Source organism: Callospermophilus lateralis, chromosome 13 (assembly GCF_048772815.1).
Source record: "Callospermophilus lateralis isolate mCalLat2 chromosome 13, mCalLat2.hap1, whole genome shotgun sequence".
Taxonomy (NCBI): domain Eukaryota; kingdom Metazoa; phylum Chordata; class Mammalia; order Rodentia; family Sciuridae; genus Callospermophilus; species Callospermophilus lateralis.
In genome coordinates, this window is record NC_135317.1 from 54,066,625 (window position 1) to 54,084,162 (window position 17,538).

At 34.2% G+C, this 17,538-nt stretch overlaps 1 protein-coding gene across 5 annotated transcripts in view; it reads left to right on the top strand.

The window, feature by feature from the left end:
• Positions 1–17,538, top strand: part of Sdccag8 (SHH signaling and ciliogenesis regulator SDCCAG8) — a 233,922-nt gene that overhangs the window by 36,558 nt on the left and 179,826 nt on the right. For 4 of the 5 annotated variants that reach the window (XM_076832046.1, XM_076832048.1, XM_076832049.1 and 1 more), the window contains exons 7-10: positions 4,550–4,614; positions 6,040–6,153; positions 7,866–8,054; positions 16,990–17,128. In XM_076832046.1, the coding sequence (XP_076688161.1) occupies positions 4,550–4,614; positions 6,040–6,153; positions 7,866–8,054; positions 16,990–17,128 (507 nt within the window). The remainder of the gene's footprint in view (positions 1–4,549; positions 4,615–6,039; positions 6,154–7,865; positions 8,055–16,989; positions 17,129–17,538) is intronic. The other variant, XM_076832047.1, reaches the window with a different exon arrangement.

The following is a 17,538-nucleotide window of genomic DNA, read 5'->3' on the forward strand; positions in this document are numbered from 1 at the left end:
TAATATGAAATATCCTTCTTTGTACCTTCTGACTACTTTTCGCTTGAAGTCCACTTTATCTGACATGAGGATGGAAACCCCTGCTTGTTTACACAGTCCACACAAGTCATACATTTTTTCACATCCTTTCACCTTCAGTCTGTGGATGTCTTTGCAAGTGAGGTGAGTTTCTTGTTAACAGCATATTGTTGGGTCTTATTTTTTAATTCAATCTGCCAGTTTATGTCTTTTGATTGATGAGTTTAGGCCATTAATGTTCTCAGTTATTATTGAGATATGATTTGTATTCCCATTCATTTTTATTTATTTCTGATTTTTATTTGTCTTAGTTTCTCCTTTGATTGGCTCTTCCTTTAATGTAGTTCCTCCCTTTGCTGGGTTTCACTTTTTTGTTGTTTTTAATTTTCTCCTCATGGAATATTTTGCTGAGAATGTTCTGTAGTGCAGGCTTAGAAATTGTGAATTGTTTTAACTATTGTTCAGCATGGAATGTTTTTATTTCTTCAATTCCGAAGCTTAATTTTACAGGATATGAAATTTTTGGCATCTGTTTTCTTTCAGAGCTTGGCATATATTGTTCCAGGATCTCCTAGCTTTGAGGGTTTGGGTTGAGAAATCAGCTGAGATTCTAATTGTTTTCCTCCTCTATGTAATCTGATCCTTTTCTTTACAGCCTTTCGAATTCTATCCTTATGCAGTATGGCAGGCATTTTCATTATAATGTGCCTTGTTGTATGTCTGTTGTAATTTTGTATGTTTGAAGTCCTGTCAGCCTCTTGTATTTGATTTTTAATTTCATTCTTCAGGTTTGAGAAATTTTCTGATATAATTTCATTAGAAAGATTGTGCATTTCTTTGGTTTGTATGTCCACACCTTCCTCTATCCCAATAAATCTTAAAATTGGTCTTTTCATGTTATCTCATAATTCTGGGAAGTTCTATTCATGGTTTCTTACCATCTTCTCTGTGTGATCAACTTTATTTTCAAGATTATATATTGTGTTCTTTGCCTGAGATTCTATCTTCCAAGTGCTCTAGTCTTTTGATGGTACTTTCCAATGAATTTTTAATTTGGTTTATGGATTCCATCATTTCAAGGATTTCTGCTTAATTTCTTTTCATAATCTCTCTTTATTGAAGTGATCTTCCACCTCCTGAAATTTATTTCTGATTTCATTCTTTACATCATTCTTATGACATGAGTCAGTTTATGTACATTCTGAACTCCTTATCTGACATTTCTTCTACTATATTGTCAATGGACTCTGTTATTGGAGCATCTTGGTTCGTTTGGGGCAGTTTGTTCTCTTGGTTTTTTTGTTTGTTTGTTTGTTTTTCATGTTTTTGGTGTATCTTTCCATCTATCAGTGTCGATCTGAAGCACCACTGTTTCTACCCTGTAGATTTATAGTGTCTCTGAATTTTTCAGTACCTTGTGTTTAAGGGGGAGATCAATATTAACAGCACCCAATACAAACAATACATAGCCTTAAACCAAATAGCTCCTATTAAGACATTGGGCACTTCTCTCCCGACGGTCCTGAGAGTTGATCGCTGGAACCTGTGTGCCTGTCATGGAGAGCTGTTCTGTATCAAGCAAATCAGAACCAGGCACTGGGAGCTATGGATGGCCATGTTACTATGAGCTCTGGCTAGGATTGGTAGCTAGGGAGGGTTTAGGAGCTAGTTTGCCCTGTTGGGTGCCAGACCTAGCAGGACCAGGGGAATCTATTGATGAAAGATTGGGGATGGAGTTGGCAACCAGGCTGGTGCCAGGGCCCAGTGAGTGACAACCCAAGTGGGCCCCAGGAACCCAGCGGGTGCCAGACCAGATGGCTGGGTGAACCAAGAGCAAGAAGTCATCACACCTCTTCCATTCTTCCCCATCTGTCTCCATGTGCTTCAGCACTTGCAGATGTAGAGAAAGCCCAGCTCTCTCCCTCCTCTGCACCAAGATGGTGGCTACTAGCACACCTAATAGGGAAGACCTCAGGTGTCATCAAATCTGTAGGCTCCTTGATAATGGACATCCAAGCCCTGGCCAGTGTCCCTAGATGGAAGCAGCCTGAGATGGTAGCAGTGGTGGCATACCCGCAGACAGCTTGATATTGGGCTTCCAGACCCTGGCCTGTGTCACAAGATGGAAGCTGCTACATCTTAAAGTGGCGATGGCAGTGGCAGCAGTGTCCCAAGATGGAGGAGGTCACATTGGAGATGGAGTCGTTGTAGACATAAATCTTTCTTTTTTTGTGGTAGGGGAAGGGACCAAAGATTGAACTCAGTGGACTCAACCACTGAGCCACATCCCCAGCCTTATTTTGTATTTTATTTAGAGACAGGGTCTTACCAAGTAGCTTAGCACCTCACTTTTGCTGCACCACTGCACCTGGCTAATTTTTTTCTTTTGGATCTTTACAACTTAATTGCTTTTTTTTCACATGCTTATCACCTACCTGCATATTTGCAATGACTTCTTTACTGCCTTCTCTTTCTCCATACTTCTGACTTAAGATTCAATGTAATAAAAAGTTTTCAATGACTATCCAGTGGCTTGATTATAAAAGTTGTGTAAAGAAAGGTCTTAATATATTTTTCTTTTCGTTGTCTAACTTTACCTACTTAGTTCATCTTTACCCATTCCTCCACCTGGTATTTTACATTCTGGTGATAAATGATCTGTATTCCATCTAAAGTTGGAGTGTGATTTCTTTAGCCTTTAGGCTTTTGCTTTACTGGAAATTATATTTCTAGTCTTAGCACTTCCTCTGTGTAAACTTCTTTATTTTTGGCTCAGTTAGGAGGTCTTGCGTCTTTTCCATTTTACCTTCTGCATACCTCACTAAAATAATTATATATAATTGAAATTGATGATCTTTCTATTACTTCCTAGAGTAAGTTCCTTGAGTTTTGAGGCACCTTCATCCTAGACATTCAATAAATACTTGTTAGATAAAAGAACATTTGGATACCAACTGAATGAAGTTTGTTAGATGATGTACCATTTTGGCCTATCATGTGATTTATTTACTTTTTTAATTTTTTAATTGATTTTTTAAAAAGTAAATGACAGCAGAATGCATTACAATCTTATTACACATATACAGCACAATTTTTTGTATCTCTGATTGTATATAAAATATGTTCATACCAATTCGTGTCTTCATACATATACTTTGGATAATAATGTCCATCACATTCCACCATCCTTGCCAACCCCCTACCCCATCTCTTCCCCTCCCACCCCTCTGCCCTATCTAGAGTTCATCTATTCCTCCCATGCTCCCCCTCCCTACTCCACTTTGAGTCAGCCTCCTTATATCAGAGAAAACATTCAAGATTTGTTTTTTGGGGATTGGCTAACTTCACTTAGCATTATCTTCTCCAGCACCATCCATTTAACTGCAAATGCCATGGTTTTATTCTCTTTTAATTGTTGTGTAATATTCCATTGTGTGTATATATATATGCCACATTTTTTAATCCATTCATCTACTGAAGGGCATCTAGATTGATTCCACAGTTTTGCTATTGTGAATTGTGCTGCTATAAACGTTGATGTGGCTGTGTCCCTGTAATATGCTGTTTTTAAGTCCTTTGAGTATAGATCGAGGAGAGGATAGCTTGGTCAAATGGGGCTCTATTCCCAGTTTTCCAAGGAATCTCCATACTGCTTTCCATATTGGCTGCACCAATTTGCAGTCCCACCACAATGTATGAGTGTGCCTTTTTCCCCCACATCCTCTCCAACACTTATTGTTGTTTGTCTTCATAATAGCTGCCATTCTGACTGGAGTGAGATGAAATCTTAGAGTAGTTTTGATTTGCATTTCTCTCATTGCTAGAAATAATAAACATTTTTTCATATATTTGTTGATTGATTGTATATCCTCTTCTGAGAAGTGTCTGTTCAGGTCCTTGGCCCATTTATTGATTGGGTTATTTGTTTTTTTGGTGCTTAGCTTTTTGAGTTCTTTGTATACCCTAGAGAATAGTGCTCTATCTGATATGTGAGAGGTAAAAATTTGCTCCCAAGATGTAGGCTGGCTCTCCATTTACCTCACAGATTGTTTCTTTTGCTGAGAAGGAACTTTTTAGTTTGAATCCATCCCATTTATTGATTCATCATGCGATTTATATAATTACTTTTTATCCTCTATCCAGCACACATTTATTCTATGTCAAATATGCTTGAGTCAGAATAGTGATTTTCCAATAGATTTAAACTTGTCCTCATGGATCTACTAATTTAACAATATATTTTTCTCTGAGTCACACTTAGAAGGGTAAGATCCGATATGTGCAATTTTGAAAGACAAAAAAAAAAAAAGTGTCAATAATAGCCATTTTATGACTCAGTAGTTCTTTGGAGGCATTTATCCACCAAAAAATTTTTAAAATTGCGTGAGCTAAAGAAAATGTTTTCTAAGAGTAAACAGTTATTTGTGTTTGTAAAGGAAAGAAAATATTAAGTTTAATATTAATATTTTAAATGTACTTATAAAACACAGACATGAAAAAAATGTTTTTTTTTTCTTTTCTTGTTCTTTAGGAGGGGTTAAAACTTACATATGAGGCAAAGAGTGAAATCCTGGAATCTCAATTGACATTTTTGAGGTAAAGTGAATTATCCATTTATAGTCACAGTAAAAGAATAATGATCTTAAGATATGTTTGAGTGTTTATGAACTACTGGTTTTACTCAAATTTAGAATTACTTGGTAATATTTTATATGCAATATGATTTATACGCAATTTTTCTCACATTAGTAAAGGATGAAAAGGAATAAAATTGTGAATCCTTTTTCAAACAACATTTCTGTGTGCAAAATTATACATTTTCCCTCTTCATCAGTTGTAATATATTTGTGTTTTCTTATAGAAATAAGGATTACTAGTTTTTCTTATAAATTGTGCTTTTATAGTTAAATAGTGAAAATAAAACACTCAAGCATTAAAATTATAAGCAAGTAATTTTTTCTCTGTAGATCAACTGTATCTAATTTAAAGTTGTAACAATAATATAATAATTTGAATATTTGTTTGCATGATGAATTTAAGTATATTTGATGAATGTTCATCTACTTTTTATAATTCTTTATGTTATAGATCCCATTAAAACTTTGACTAATAGATTAACCATTACTGATTTATGAATAAGTAGAAAAAGATATCAGCAATTAATTTTTGATAAAAGATTACTTGAAATTGTGGTAATACATGTTTTCAAATCAAGTGAATTTAAAAATATTTTTATAATTTTATTTTACTAAGTACAACTTGAAATAAGTTGGAAAATCTTCTAGTTCATGTACCGACTAGACTTACCTAGAGCAATGCAAAGAACCAGAACTAATGGCTTTCACTGTACATGCTATTACTTATTTTTAATGTACTCTTAAGTTTTTGGATTTCTATAGAGATTTTTACTTTTTCACAAAGAGCCCTAACATTTAAAAAATAGTCTAATACTTGCTTTCCTGCTTTTTATCTTACTTTGTTGTCTTTTGATTTCCATCATGATTTAATTCTTCAATTTTTGAAGTGATATGTTTCTAGATATTAAACTAATGAGAATGTGACTTATTTAGTCTCACTCAGAATTCAACTATGTCATCTTTAATTACATTAGCATACCAACTTTCACTGAGTTAGACTTTATTCTCTGCATTCTTCTGTTTCTTAACTTTTTTGTAACCTAATTTAAGATTATTCAAAGAGGCATTTTTCTGAAACAAAGAAATAAAATCACTATTCAGAAATTCCTTTTAAATATTCTCTTTTGCCATTCCCAGTAACCAAATCTACTTGGTTGTTTTTAGTCTGAACCTGACAGAAGTTAGTAATAGGGCCCCTTGACTTTGGAATGTGCTTCCAAAATTCTTTTCATAAAGCCTTTGAAATTCAAACTTTCTTTATGCAATACTTAAAACGAAACATTATGTTAGAAATGCTATATTGGAGAGAGGGCAAACACAGCTCCTTTATTTCCCCCTCCAAATTTTAAACCACCATTAGATTAACTTTTTTTTTAATCCTTAGACATTCTAAAAATTACTCCACCTCCTTTGGGCTGCTTGAGAGTCCTCAAATCTCAAGAGTTGAAGACGTATATTTCAGCCGGGAGGAATGGTTGTTGGCGTTTCCTCTGCAACAGTGAGTGTACTAGTCAGCTTCTGATTGTGATGATTAAACCACCCAATATGAAACTTAAAAACCAGAAAGATATATTTTGGCTCACAGTTTTAGAGGTTTCAGTTGAAGGTCTGCTGGCTCCATTGCTTTAGGCCTAAGGCCAGGCAGAATATCATGGTGGAAGGGTATGGCAGAGCCGCACATCATGGCATTAGGGACTCAGAGAGAAAGAGAGAGAGATAGAGAAAGAGGAAAAGGTTAGAACCGTGATATACCCTTCTAGGGCATGACCTCAGAGACCTGCTTCCTTCAACTGGACCTCACCTTCTACAGTTTCCACCACCTCCCCAAAATGCCATTAGCTATGAACTGATCGATGGATTAATCCATTGATAAGATCAATCCCTCATAGCCCAGTTATTTCCCAAAAGCTCCACAGTTGCTATACTGGGGACCAAACCTTCAACACATTAACCATTGGGAAACATTCCAGATCCAAACCATAACATTGAGCAAGTTAAAATAGTTATAGTCCCCGAGCATAGAAACGCCAACAACAGGGAGTAAACTGAGCAGGAGATTGAGTGTATACCTTTGGTAGTCCAGGACTGAGCAGGACACAGTAGTAGACTGAGTGTATACCTTCAGCAGTCCAAGAATTTATAACATTGTAAGCTTGGTAGTTGGCTTTTAAAAAATATATTGTAGGATGACACAATCCTGTAATTTTGGCCCCTTGGGAATCTAAGGCAGGAGGATTGCAAATTTGGGGCTAGCCTAGGCAATACAAGGAGACCCATATGTGTGTGTGTGTGTGTGTGTGTGTGTGTGTGTGTGTGTATACATCTTTTACATATATACATGGAAAAGAACTTCTGGACAATGAGGCTCAGTTGCTCAGTTGACTTTACCAAGGCTTTACTAGAGATGAAGAAGAAATTGGGGAAATGCAACCCATGTACTAGTCACTTAATTCTTAAAATATCAAATTAGAGAAAAACTTCTTTTAGGGGTGAGCCCATAAAGTAAAAGCAAACAAAAATCTCTCTCTCTCTCTCTCTCTCTCTCTCTCTCTCTCTCTCACACACACACACACACACACACACAAAATTCTCTAGCTCTTTCTTTAGCAAGCTGCATATTTCTAGCTAATAGCTACTACTTTTGAATTCTTGACTGGCAAGAATTCTTGACTGTGGCCCACTTTCTTTTGAAACAACTCTTTGAAGAACTTTGTGATTAGATAATCTTTTATTTTTTCCTCCTAAAGAGGAAATAATAAATAATAAGTTAGTCATGGATAAAATCCATATTCTTTGTTGAACTTTTGAGGTATTCTCTATAAATTTTATGAACCTAACTCCCCAAATAGGGTATTTCCCTTACTTCAAGGATATTGTATCATGTCATCCCACCTTTTATTAAGAGAGACTATTTAGGGTTTATATTTGGAGTTTTATTTTTGTTTTCTAGGTAATATGTTAATGGAGGTAAAATTCTATTACAGGGTATACTGTAATCTGTATTAAAATCTTACAAGAACTTGAGCTACTTAATATATTCAAGTCTAATAATCACTGCATCAGGATAATCAGACCTATGTTTCAGGGTTGTGAAGCAAAGTTGTAAGGTAAACACCCATAATGATGGTAGTAATTCATAATGATGACTGACTTGAAAGTAGAATACTTCTTCCAGGATATTTCCTAGAATTTTTTTCCCCTTGTTTTTAGGAAAGACTTAGCTGAATATCAGAAAAACTGTGAAGATCTTAGAGAGCGATTAAAGCATAAAGAGTCTCTTCTTGCTGCTAATATTTCCAGCCATGTTGGTGGCCTTTGTTTGAAGTGTGCTCAGCATGAAGCTGTTCTTTCCCAAACTCATAATAACGTACACATCCAAACCATCGAAAGACTGTCTAAGTAAGTATGCTTATATGTGCAAAGTCTTTGGCAACATAGAAAATTATGTGTTCTTTTATCTCCATGCTAAATAAATCACACGTGGTTAGTATTAAGCCTCAAATACAGTGGATTTTAAAAGATTCCTTCAATGTTGCTCTCTTAAAGAAAGAATGGGAAGTTCTGCCAACTGTGAGTAACCATGTCACTTTGAAAAAACTATTTAATCTTTTGATTTCAGTATCATCCTGAATGGAACTAGTTAATCTTTACAATTCTGTCCAGTTCTGTGACTCTATAATAAACAAACCCATCACTATTCTTAGCAAAACCAAGTTTTATAGGAATTTCCTTATTGAAATTTCTTTACTGGATTCCCCCAGTATAGTTTAGGTACAATGAGTTACTACTACATGTTCCTCATGTGCCTGTTATGAAGAATATTATGAGCATAGTGAGAGAAGGACCCAATATATTGTAGTATTAATATTTGAGTATTGACTAAGGACAAATTACAAATGAGTTTAATGTTGTAAAAGTTTGCAGTGAGGCTGAAATATCATTCTCTGTGTGCATCTCCTTTATTCCATGTTCACTTTTACAAAGGAAGCCATTTCCTGTGGAGATTTTATTCATTAGAAGTTGAAAATTATTATTTATCATAGAATTCAATATTGGTTTTGAAGTGTGGGTTTTCCCATGCTCCTTGCTTTTTTTGTTTTCAAAGATGCCTCTCTCTGTCTGCTATGCTCAATCTTCACTTCCTTTTAGAAGTATTCTTTCACTAGCCCTGTTCCATTTTTGTCCTTAGCCATCTTAGATTACTTTATTCTGTGATTTATATTGCATATACTTGGAGGCAGCAATCAGCAGGTTAGACATCAGCTACCAGATATATTGAATGTTCTTAGAGTCTGGAAGGTACAGAGGGGCTTCAGTATTTTTTGAGTATTTGCTATAGGTCAATAAAGTTTCCTGGTACTTGGGCCTACGGTAGACACTTAGTGTTTGCTGTTCATGTGGCAAGGCATTTATTGTTTAGCTATCAGAGTTACTCCAGTTGCATTTGGAGTGGAAGAGTGGAATGACTATGATCATTAAAGTGAGACTAATCTTGCTGTATGTCTTGACCTTTAGACAACTAGTTCTCTGAATTGGAAATCTTCTGCTGCTTGGAGATATAATACTTACTCTTGGTATTTTACTGAGTCAGCTTAGCCTTCTGACCAGTAGTACAGGCTTTTGAAACAGACTGCCTGGGTTCATATGCTAGTTCTATCACTGAATTACTATGCACTTTCACTAAAATTACTCAACCTCTTTGTGCCTCAATTCCTTCATTTTAAAAATGGTGGTAAAATTACCTAACACATAGGGCATTTTGAAGGGTAATTGAGAATTGGTTAACTGTATGGTGCTTAAAACACTTCCTGACCTATAGTAAATATTCAGTAAATACTGAAATCACTTTGTACCTTTCAGATTCCAAGGATATTCAATATACCTGGTAGCTGTATGACTAACCTAATTATTATATAAAAACTGAACCTCCAATATGGACTGAATGATAGCTTTTGTGATCTACTCAATGGTTCTGGGTTTTTTGTTGTTGTTTTTAAATATTATATAGTTAAACATGTTATTAATTATTTATATATTCAATATAAGTATTCATATACTCTATATGAATATATATGAGTTCATATATATTCAATATAAATATTAAATTACATATATTAAATTTACTTTCATATCCAGCAAACAAGTGGTGAACATTTATTATTTGCAAGGCTGTACCAGGCAATTTAGAAAAATAATTTTTTCTAATCTTTTTTAAAAATTATTTTCAGTTGTAGATGGACACATATTTTTATTTTTTTTCTTTCCTTTGTGTGTGGTGCTGAGCAACAAGCCCAGTGCCTCACATGTGCTAATCAAGCATCCTGTCACTGAGCCACAGCCCAAGCCTTCTAATCTTAATAAGAAATTTTGTAAGATAGTTAGGATTACTACTATTTTATACCTATGTAAAGTGAAACTCAAAGAAAGTAAAATTTTGTCTGTTTATATTTGGGGGAAAAAAAGAATAGAACATGACCTTACAAAATTCAGGATAGTTTAAAAAGACAAATATAATTTAGAGTTTAAAAGTATTAAAAGTAAATATGGAAAAGTATCTTAATGGCCTTGGGCTTGTTACAGTGCTAAGCATAACATGAAAAGTGGAAGTCATTAAAAAAAATGACACATTTGATTTCATTAAAGAATAATTTCCCTTATGATAAAGTATTTAAAATTAGTTAAAACACTCAAAAAATGTTTGCCATTTTTAATCAAAAGAGTAGTACAGTAAAGAATTTGCTTCAAAACAAACAAAAACAACAAACTGCCCATTTGAATGGTGAGTAAAGTAATTGATGAGCAACAGAAGAGAAAGATGTCAATACATGAGAAGATGTTCATTCTGCTTGTATTCAAGGAAATCAAATCTAAGGAAAAAACTAACCCATCAGGAAAACATTAAAGAAAATTGATAATCCCAAGAGGTGGTAATGCTCATAAATAATTTTCTTTCTTGCTGGTGGAACTATAAATTGGTATAACTACTTTAGAGGGCAATTTAGCACTACAATTAATATTTAAATTATGCATGACACTTTTTAAAATCTACCTTAGAGAAAAAGCTCATACATATATATAATGTGGCACTTATAGGAAATATGTTTTACAGCACTGTTTATAATAGAGTGAACAATCTAAGTATCTTCAAAAGAGACTAAATACGAGAGAGAAAGAGAGAGAGACACTAATTAAACTATAATTTGGATGAACAGTATAAAAATGAATTAATGTAGGTCTATGTATACTAATGTGGAACTAATTCCAACATATATTATTAAAGCAAAACAAAATAACTAAAGATAAACCAGTATGAAACCATTTATATTTTCTAGATTTCATACACAACCATTATCCTATTTTTTCTAGGTTCATATATATTAATAATAAAAGATTTGAAAGATTAAACACCAAATATTCAACAGTGATTGCTTCTGGAGATGTGGAAAAAGGAAATGGTATTGAAAACTTGTGTCACATAGATTTTTACCATATGGATAACTAATTTTGCAAGGAGACTATACTGATTAAAAACTTTTTAAAAGGAACAAACCACCAGACACACACCTATAATCCCAGCGGCTTGGGAGGCTGAGGCAGGAGGATCTTAAATTCAAAGCCAGCCTCAGCAATGGTGAGGTCCTAAGCAAGTCAATAAGACCTTGTCTCTAATAAAATACAAAATAGGACTGGGGATATGGCTTAGTGGTTGAGTACCCCTGAGTTCAATCCCCAGTACCCCCTGCCAAAAAAAGGAAAAAGTATGTTCTATATTTTGCAGATAAAAAGAGGCAAAGGTTAAAACCAATTTAGCAAAACCAACAAATAAAATATAGGAATTTCCCCCCTTATTATACTTCCTTTCATATTATCCTTCTGGGTCATGAGAAGAATATTTTAAAAGGAAGCTGCAATGTTACATTGATTCTAAGTCTGGAAGTCATTTAGAAATTAGATTCTTGCTAAATTATGTATTCCTTTGTCTCTATCCTAAATTTGATCTCAGCCTCTTAAAGTAAACATTAACCTACTTAGTTCAATTTTCTGCTTTGTCAGCATATTATTGGCTTATGTTGTGCTTTAGTAACAGAATAGAGTGAGAAGTTTCTGCTTTTATTGTCAATGAAAATTTTGATCTATATAATTCCCTAAATATGAGCTGGCTTTCAGCTTCTTCTAATTTATTAATGCAGAATGTTTACCACATGCTGGTTTTGTAGCATGACCAAGACCTAAAGTTTGGATTTCTAGTTTTAAATGATTAAAAGCCTGAACTCTTAATAATCTGATGTAGTAGTATTTCCTGTATGGTTTTCACATGGAATTTTTAAAAATTATTACTTAAATATGTTAAACTGGAAAAGTTTGTTGGCCTCATTTGGAAATGTGCTATTGTGACACCATTTTTTTTTTTGCAATGATTCATGCTTTTATTTCTATTTTTTTCTTATTTATTATTTTTTATTGGTTACTCAAAACATTACAAAGATTGCAGAATCACATCGGTTACACATCCACATTTTTACATAATGCCATAATAGTAACTGTTGTATTCTTCTACCTTTCCTATCCTTTACTATCCCCCCTCCCCTCCCCTCCCATCTTCTCTCTCTACCCCATCTACTGTAATTCATTTCTCAATTGTGACACCATTTTTAAACAACCATGTTTCATTGTTTAGCATGTTTTGAATATATGACAGAAGAATTACTTGTGAGCTGGAGTTGTTGCTCATTGGTAAAGCATATACTTAGCATGCACCGGGCACTGGGTTCAATTCCCAGCACTGACCGCACCCCCCCTCAAAAAATAAAGAATGAATGAATACTTAAGCAGTTATCAAGGAGAGTATGAGGCACAATTTGGAGATCAGACCATCTATATATTTGTGGTATTTTGTTAGGACCTCACGGATTTTTTGAAGAGTACGCTTAACAACTGTTAACATTGGAAACATTTTTAAAGTTGATTTGAAGTCTTTGTAATGTTTCTGAACTGCCTTTCCATCAGGCCTCTTTATGATATAAGGCAGGTAAAAGTAACAGTAAACAAAACTATTTTTCTTTATTTTTTATTTTTATTTTTTGGTATTAGGGATTGAACCCAGGGGAGCTTTACAACTAAGCTACATCCCCAGCCCTTTTTATTTTTTAATTTTAAGACAGGGTCTCACTAAGTTGCTGAGGGCCTCACTACATTGCTGAAGCTGGCCTTGCACTTGCAATTCTCCTGTCTCAGCCTCCCAAATCACAGGGATTATAGTCATGAACTACTACCTACCCCCCTCCACCCCCAGAAAAGAATCAAAATACCTTAAATGGTAATCAAGATAAAGCTACTTTATATTAAAGTCCTTTCTTTAGGTCACTTCTCCAAGTTTCAGTGTACTTTTTTTTTTTTAAGAAAAGGAGGAATGATTACCATAGTAGTATCCTAGGACTTTAGTTCAGCTTGTGATTTTGGAGAGGATCACTGGCAGTATTCTGAACAGTTGGCTTTGAGAAACTACAACAGGAACTTCCCAGAAATGAGGAACAAAAAAATGTCATAGTCAGCCTTCTAGACTTTCTTTTTTAAAAATACAAGTAATAATGATAAAATTGATAACTGTGAAATAGTTTAACAATTATAAGACATTTCTTAGGATATATACACAAGATGAAACATGTATATATATCAGATCAACTATCTTCTTTGCTTATTTTAAAAACTTGGCTGAGATTACTAAGAGATTTTTCTCAGTTTTACTCTGCTCTGATTTTTGCACTAAGTTCCTTAAATATTACATGCTTGTTAGTATGAACAGCTACATGCTTTTTCAATTCCAGAACTGACTCTCATGCTCTTTACGTCATCTTTCTGCCTCAGCTGCCTTTCATCAGGGTCATGGAATGTTGAAAAGTTAACACTGTGTTGCTTGCTTTGAGATACTCCTTAATCATATAAATCAAAACAGTCACCTGATGTTTTTAAGCACTCACTGAACTTTTGCCTGGGAGGATGGTAATTTGGAGATTCTTCCCCCTCACACTCATGTGAATATAGCATATGTATCTATACTACTTCCCATTGTGAAAGCTTCTCTTATGCCTGGCCCCAGGCTGGCCCTGTGGACTTGGGGTTTTGGAGAGGACTGCAACTGATGGATAGTTACTCTGGCTAGCTGCAGTTGCCTGTCTTCAAAGAGTAAGATAACTAATAGCACTGTTAGATCCAAGGAATGAGTGTGGGGCTGAAAAATGGTAGATCAATCAGAAGGGCTACAGTCAGATAAACATAGGAATGGAGCAGGAATCAAGGCCTAGTATTGATGAGAGGGCACAGCCAGCCCAGAGCTGGCCTAATTAAAACAAAGCCAAAGCAAAAATGTAGTGACTAAGTGGATAATCTTAAAATTGCCAAAACAACTCCCTGCAAGCTTCCCAGATGATCTGAGGGCCACCTTAAAGCAGATGGTGCATTTGTTTTTACAGAAAATTGAAGTGGTCAGTCCAGTGGTTGCACAAATGTTTAGTATGATTATTTTGAAGTCTGTTGCATGATGAGTTTAACAAGACAACTGTATTTTGGGGTCTATCTAATGACTTTCAGTGGTTCAGTTGTCTAAAGTTAGTGAATTTATATTCTGGAAATATTTGTAAATCAGAATGTTTTGAATTAGTTTAGTAAACTAAACTGTTTACTTTCTGATTGTAAATAGTCAGATAACTTTTTCAATTTACATCAAGAATAATAGAACAGGGAAGTAACTTTAATTCACCTGTTTTGGTGCCATCCTATAGCATTTATTCATTCATTTATTCTTTTGTCATTTATTTTGTTGAGCATCTATTGTGTAATAAACACTATTCATAACAAAAGGTTATCCTAAAAAGAAATTAAGTATATTAAATATGTCTCCCATAAGAAGCAAGTCTGTTAGATTTTGACCTGTTGTGATCTGTTAGCACACTTATAACACTGAGGGTTTTTTAATCCATTCTTATTATTTGGAACTTTTCCTTTGATGATGATATGTTATCAGGAACAGATAAGGTCCTTGAAGAATAACTTTTTCTTTTCAGTAGATCTTAAAATTTAAGACAGGTGACTGATGTTTATATTGACTTCCTATCCTTAAAGAATAAATCTTTATATTCTTCTAGAATCATAAGTCCTACTAGATTACATATCCACAAAGAATCTAATTCCATTTTGTTATATGAATTTTTTAAATAGAAATAACAAAATCAATTTTGTTTGATTTGTATTGATTTTTTATTTATAATGGAAAAGTTTAATCTTGTTTTGATTCTTGCACTTTTTCATGTAATTATTGTACTTGATTACATTTAATCAAAACAATTACCACTTTTTAAATTTCCTTTAGGATAAAAAATTTAAATCACTTTTATCACTCTAAAGCAAATAAATCAAGAAATTCTAAAGTGAAGATCATCTTGTTTTCATGAATGTTATATTTATAGAAATTTATTATTTTTTAACAAAAAGATCTTTTATGAAACAGCTAATAATTCTTTGTTCAATAAAATGTTTTTAAAATGTCTGCTTTCTAAATAACACAAATGGTTAAAATTATTTTATCTTAAAAAGATTTTTTTAAATGGAGATATTGGTTAATTCAGAAGCAATTCAAACTCAGCATTTATAATCTTCTATGACTCTTAAAGTTTGCTTAATAAAAAAAAAATCACAGTTCCTTTCTCAGAACTTGGCAATAAAAAGGGAACTGCAATTTGATCCAGCTTCCCCTTTCCTCAGTCTATACCCAAAGGACTTAAAAACAGCATACTATAGGGTCACAGCCACATCAATGTTTATAGCAGCACAATTCACAATAGCTAAACTATGGAACCAACCTAGATGCCCTTCAGTAGATGAATGGATAAAAAAAAATGTGGCATATATACACAATGTAATATTACTCAGCAATAAAATAGAAGAAAATCATGGCATTTGCAGGTAAATGGATGGCGTTGGATAAGATAGCAATGCTAAGTGAAGTTAGCCAATCCCCAAAAAACAAATGTCAAATGTTTTCTCTGATATTAGGAGGCTGACTCATATTGGGGTAGGGATGGGGAGCATGGGAGGAATAGATGAACTCTAGATAGGGCAGAAGGTTTGGAGGGGAAGGGAGGAGGCATGGGGTAATTAATGATGGTGGAATATGATGATCATTATTATCCAAAGTACATGTATGAAGACACAAATTGGTGTGAATATACTATGCATACAACCAGGGGGAAAAAAGGAAACTGTAAGCATTTCAACTGAATTTGAAAACACAGTTTAAAATTTGAATTCTTTAATAAAGCATAAAATTGCATGTATATGACAGTCGAACATCCTTTTCTTTCTTTCCTTCTTTCTTTCTTTCTTTTTTTTGTTTGTTTTGTTTTGTGTATATAGAAAGTTTCCAACCTCACTTTGTCTCTGTCTTTGGTCTTACTGGGCATTTTTATTCATTCCATAAGTTCCAAATATCCTTATGTTTGATATGGAATTTATTTAACCAATGAGATCGCATCCTTATTATATTCTATGCCAAAGCATTTTCACATTCTGTTCACTTCTATCCCCAAGAAACAGCTTTGCCCAGGAGACTTCTGAGAATTGCTGAGGAAGAGGTAGGTATGGCCATTATCAATCCCAGTGAGATGGTTTTGTTAAATTGTGTTATGTGTATGACCAGGGGGGTTGAGAGTTTCCACTGTACTACCACTGAAATAATGTGTTAATAGGTGAATGAATTTTATTGAAAGGAAGGGTAAACAGGAAGATTGGGGAGGAAGATGAAAAGGAAAGGACATATTTTTGTTCCAGTGAATGAGAAGAATTAGTGACAAAACAGGCTTAGTTTTCTTGACTTTTTATTTATTTATTTAGAGAAACCTTATGACATAAATCTTTTACACTTAGTCCCTTCTTAAAAACATTTATTCCTATTTTGAGGTACAATATCTAAAATATCCCACTGTGTGTGGGTTTGGTTTTTTTTGTTTGTTTGTTTGTTTGTTTTCTAGCTCTACTATATTTTCCTAACTAATTTGCTCTTTTGGGGGCAGTCCTCAGTGTTCCAGCCTTTCCACAATAGATTATTGTATTACACAGATGTAGCCTTGCCATAAATACTCTCTGCCCCTCTGGTTGCTCTGCCAGCCACTCGCCAAGTGAGGACACAGGGCGAACAGTTCTCTGGGGTGTGCTTCAGTGTGTTGAGCTGGCCCTCCCTGGCTCTTTGTCTAATATATACTAATGCTTTTTTCCCTCCTGACTTAGGAGTATATGCTAGTTTGATCATTTCTTGTTTTGCTTGTTCTTTCTGTGTTAACAGAGAAAGAGATGACTTAATGTCTGCACTAGTTTCTGTAAGAAACAGCTTAGGAGATATGCAGCAAAGAGAAACAAGTGCCTATGAACAAGTGAAACAAGCTGTGCATATGACTGAGGAAGCCAATTTTGAAAAGACCAAGGCAAGTCTAATAAAATGAAAATAAAGGCAATGCAGAATTACTCCTTTTTTTCCCCCTATTTCTTTGGTTATTCTTTTGTAACTAAACTTTTTCCAAACACAAAGTGAAACTGTTAATAATGTTGACTTTTCTAAATTAAACAGGTTTGGTATTTGAAGGATTTTTTTTTCCTCTGCAAATGATTTTGTTATATCACTGTTCAGAGATTGTAATGCAATATGGTGACATATTTTGAGAGACTTGTATGCTTAATTTTTTATTGGCTGATAGTTTTCAATGCTGTGGAAATCTTAACACCTATAATCACTCATTTGTATATGTTCACATATGGCTAAAGACACGTTTTTCCTCTAGACGTGGAAAACTTTTATAACATAAATAGGGCACAGATAATAATATATGTAGATAAT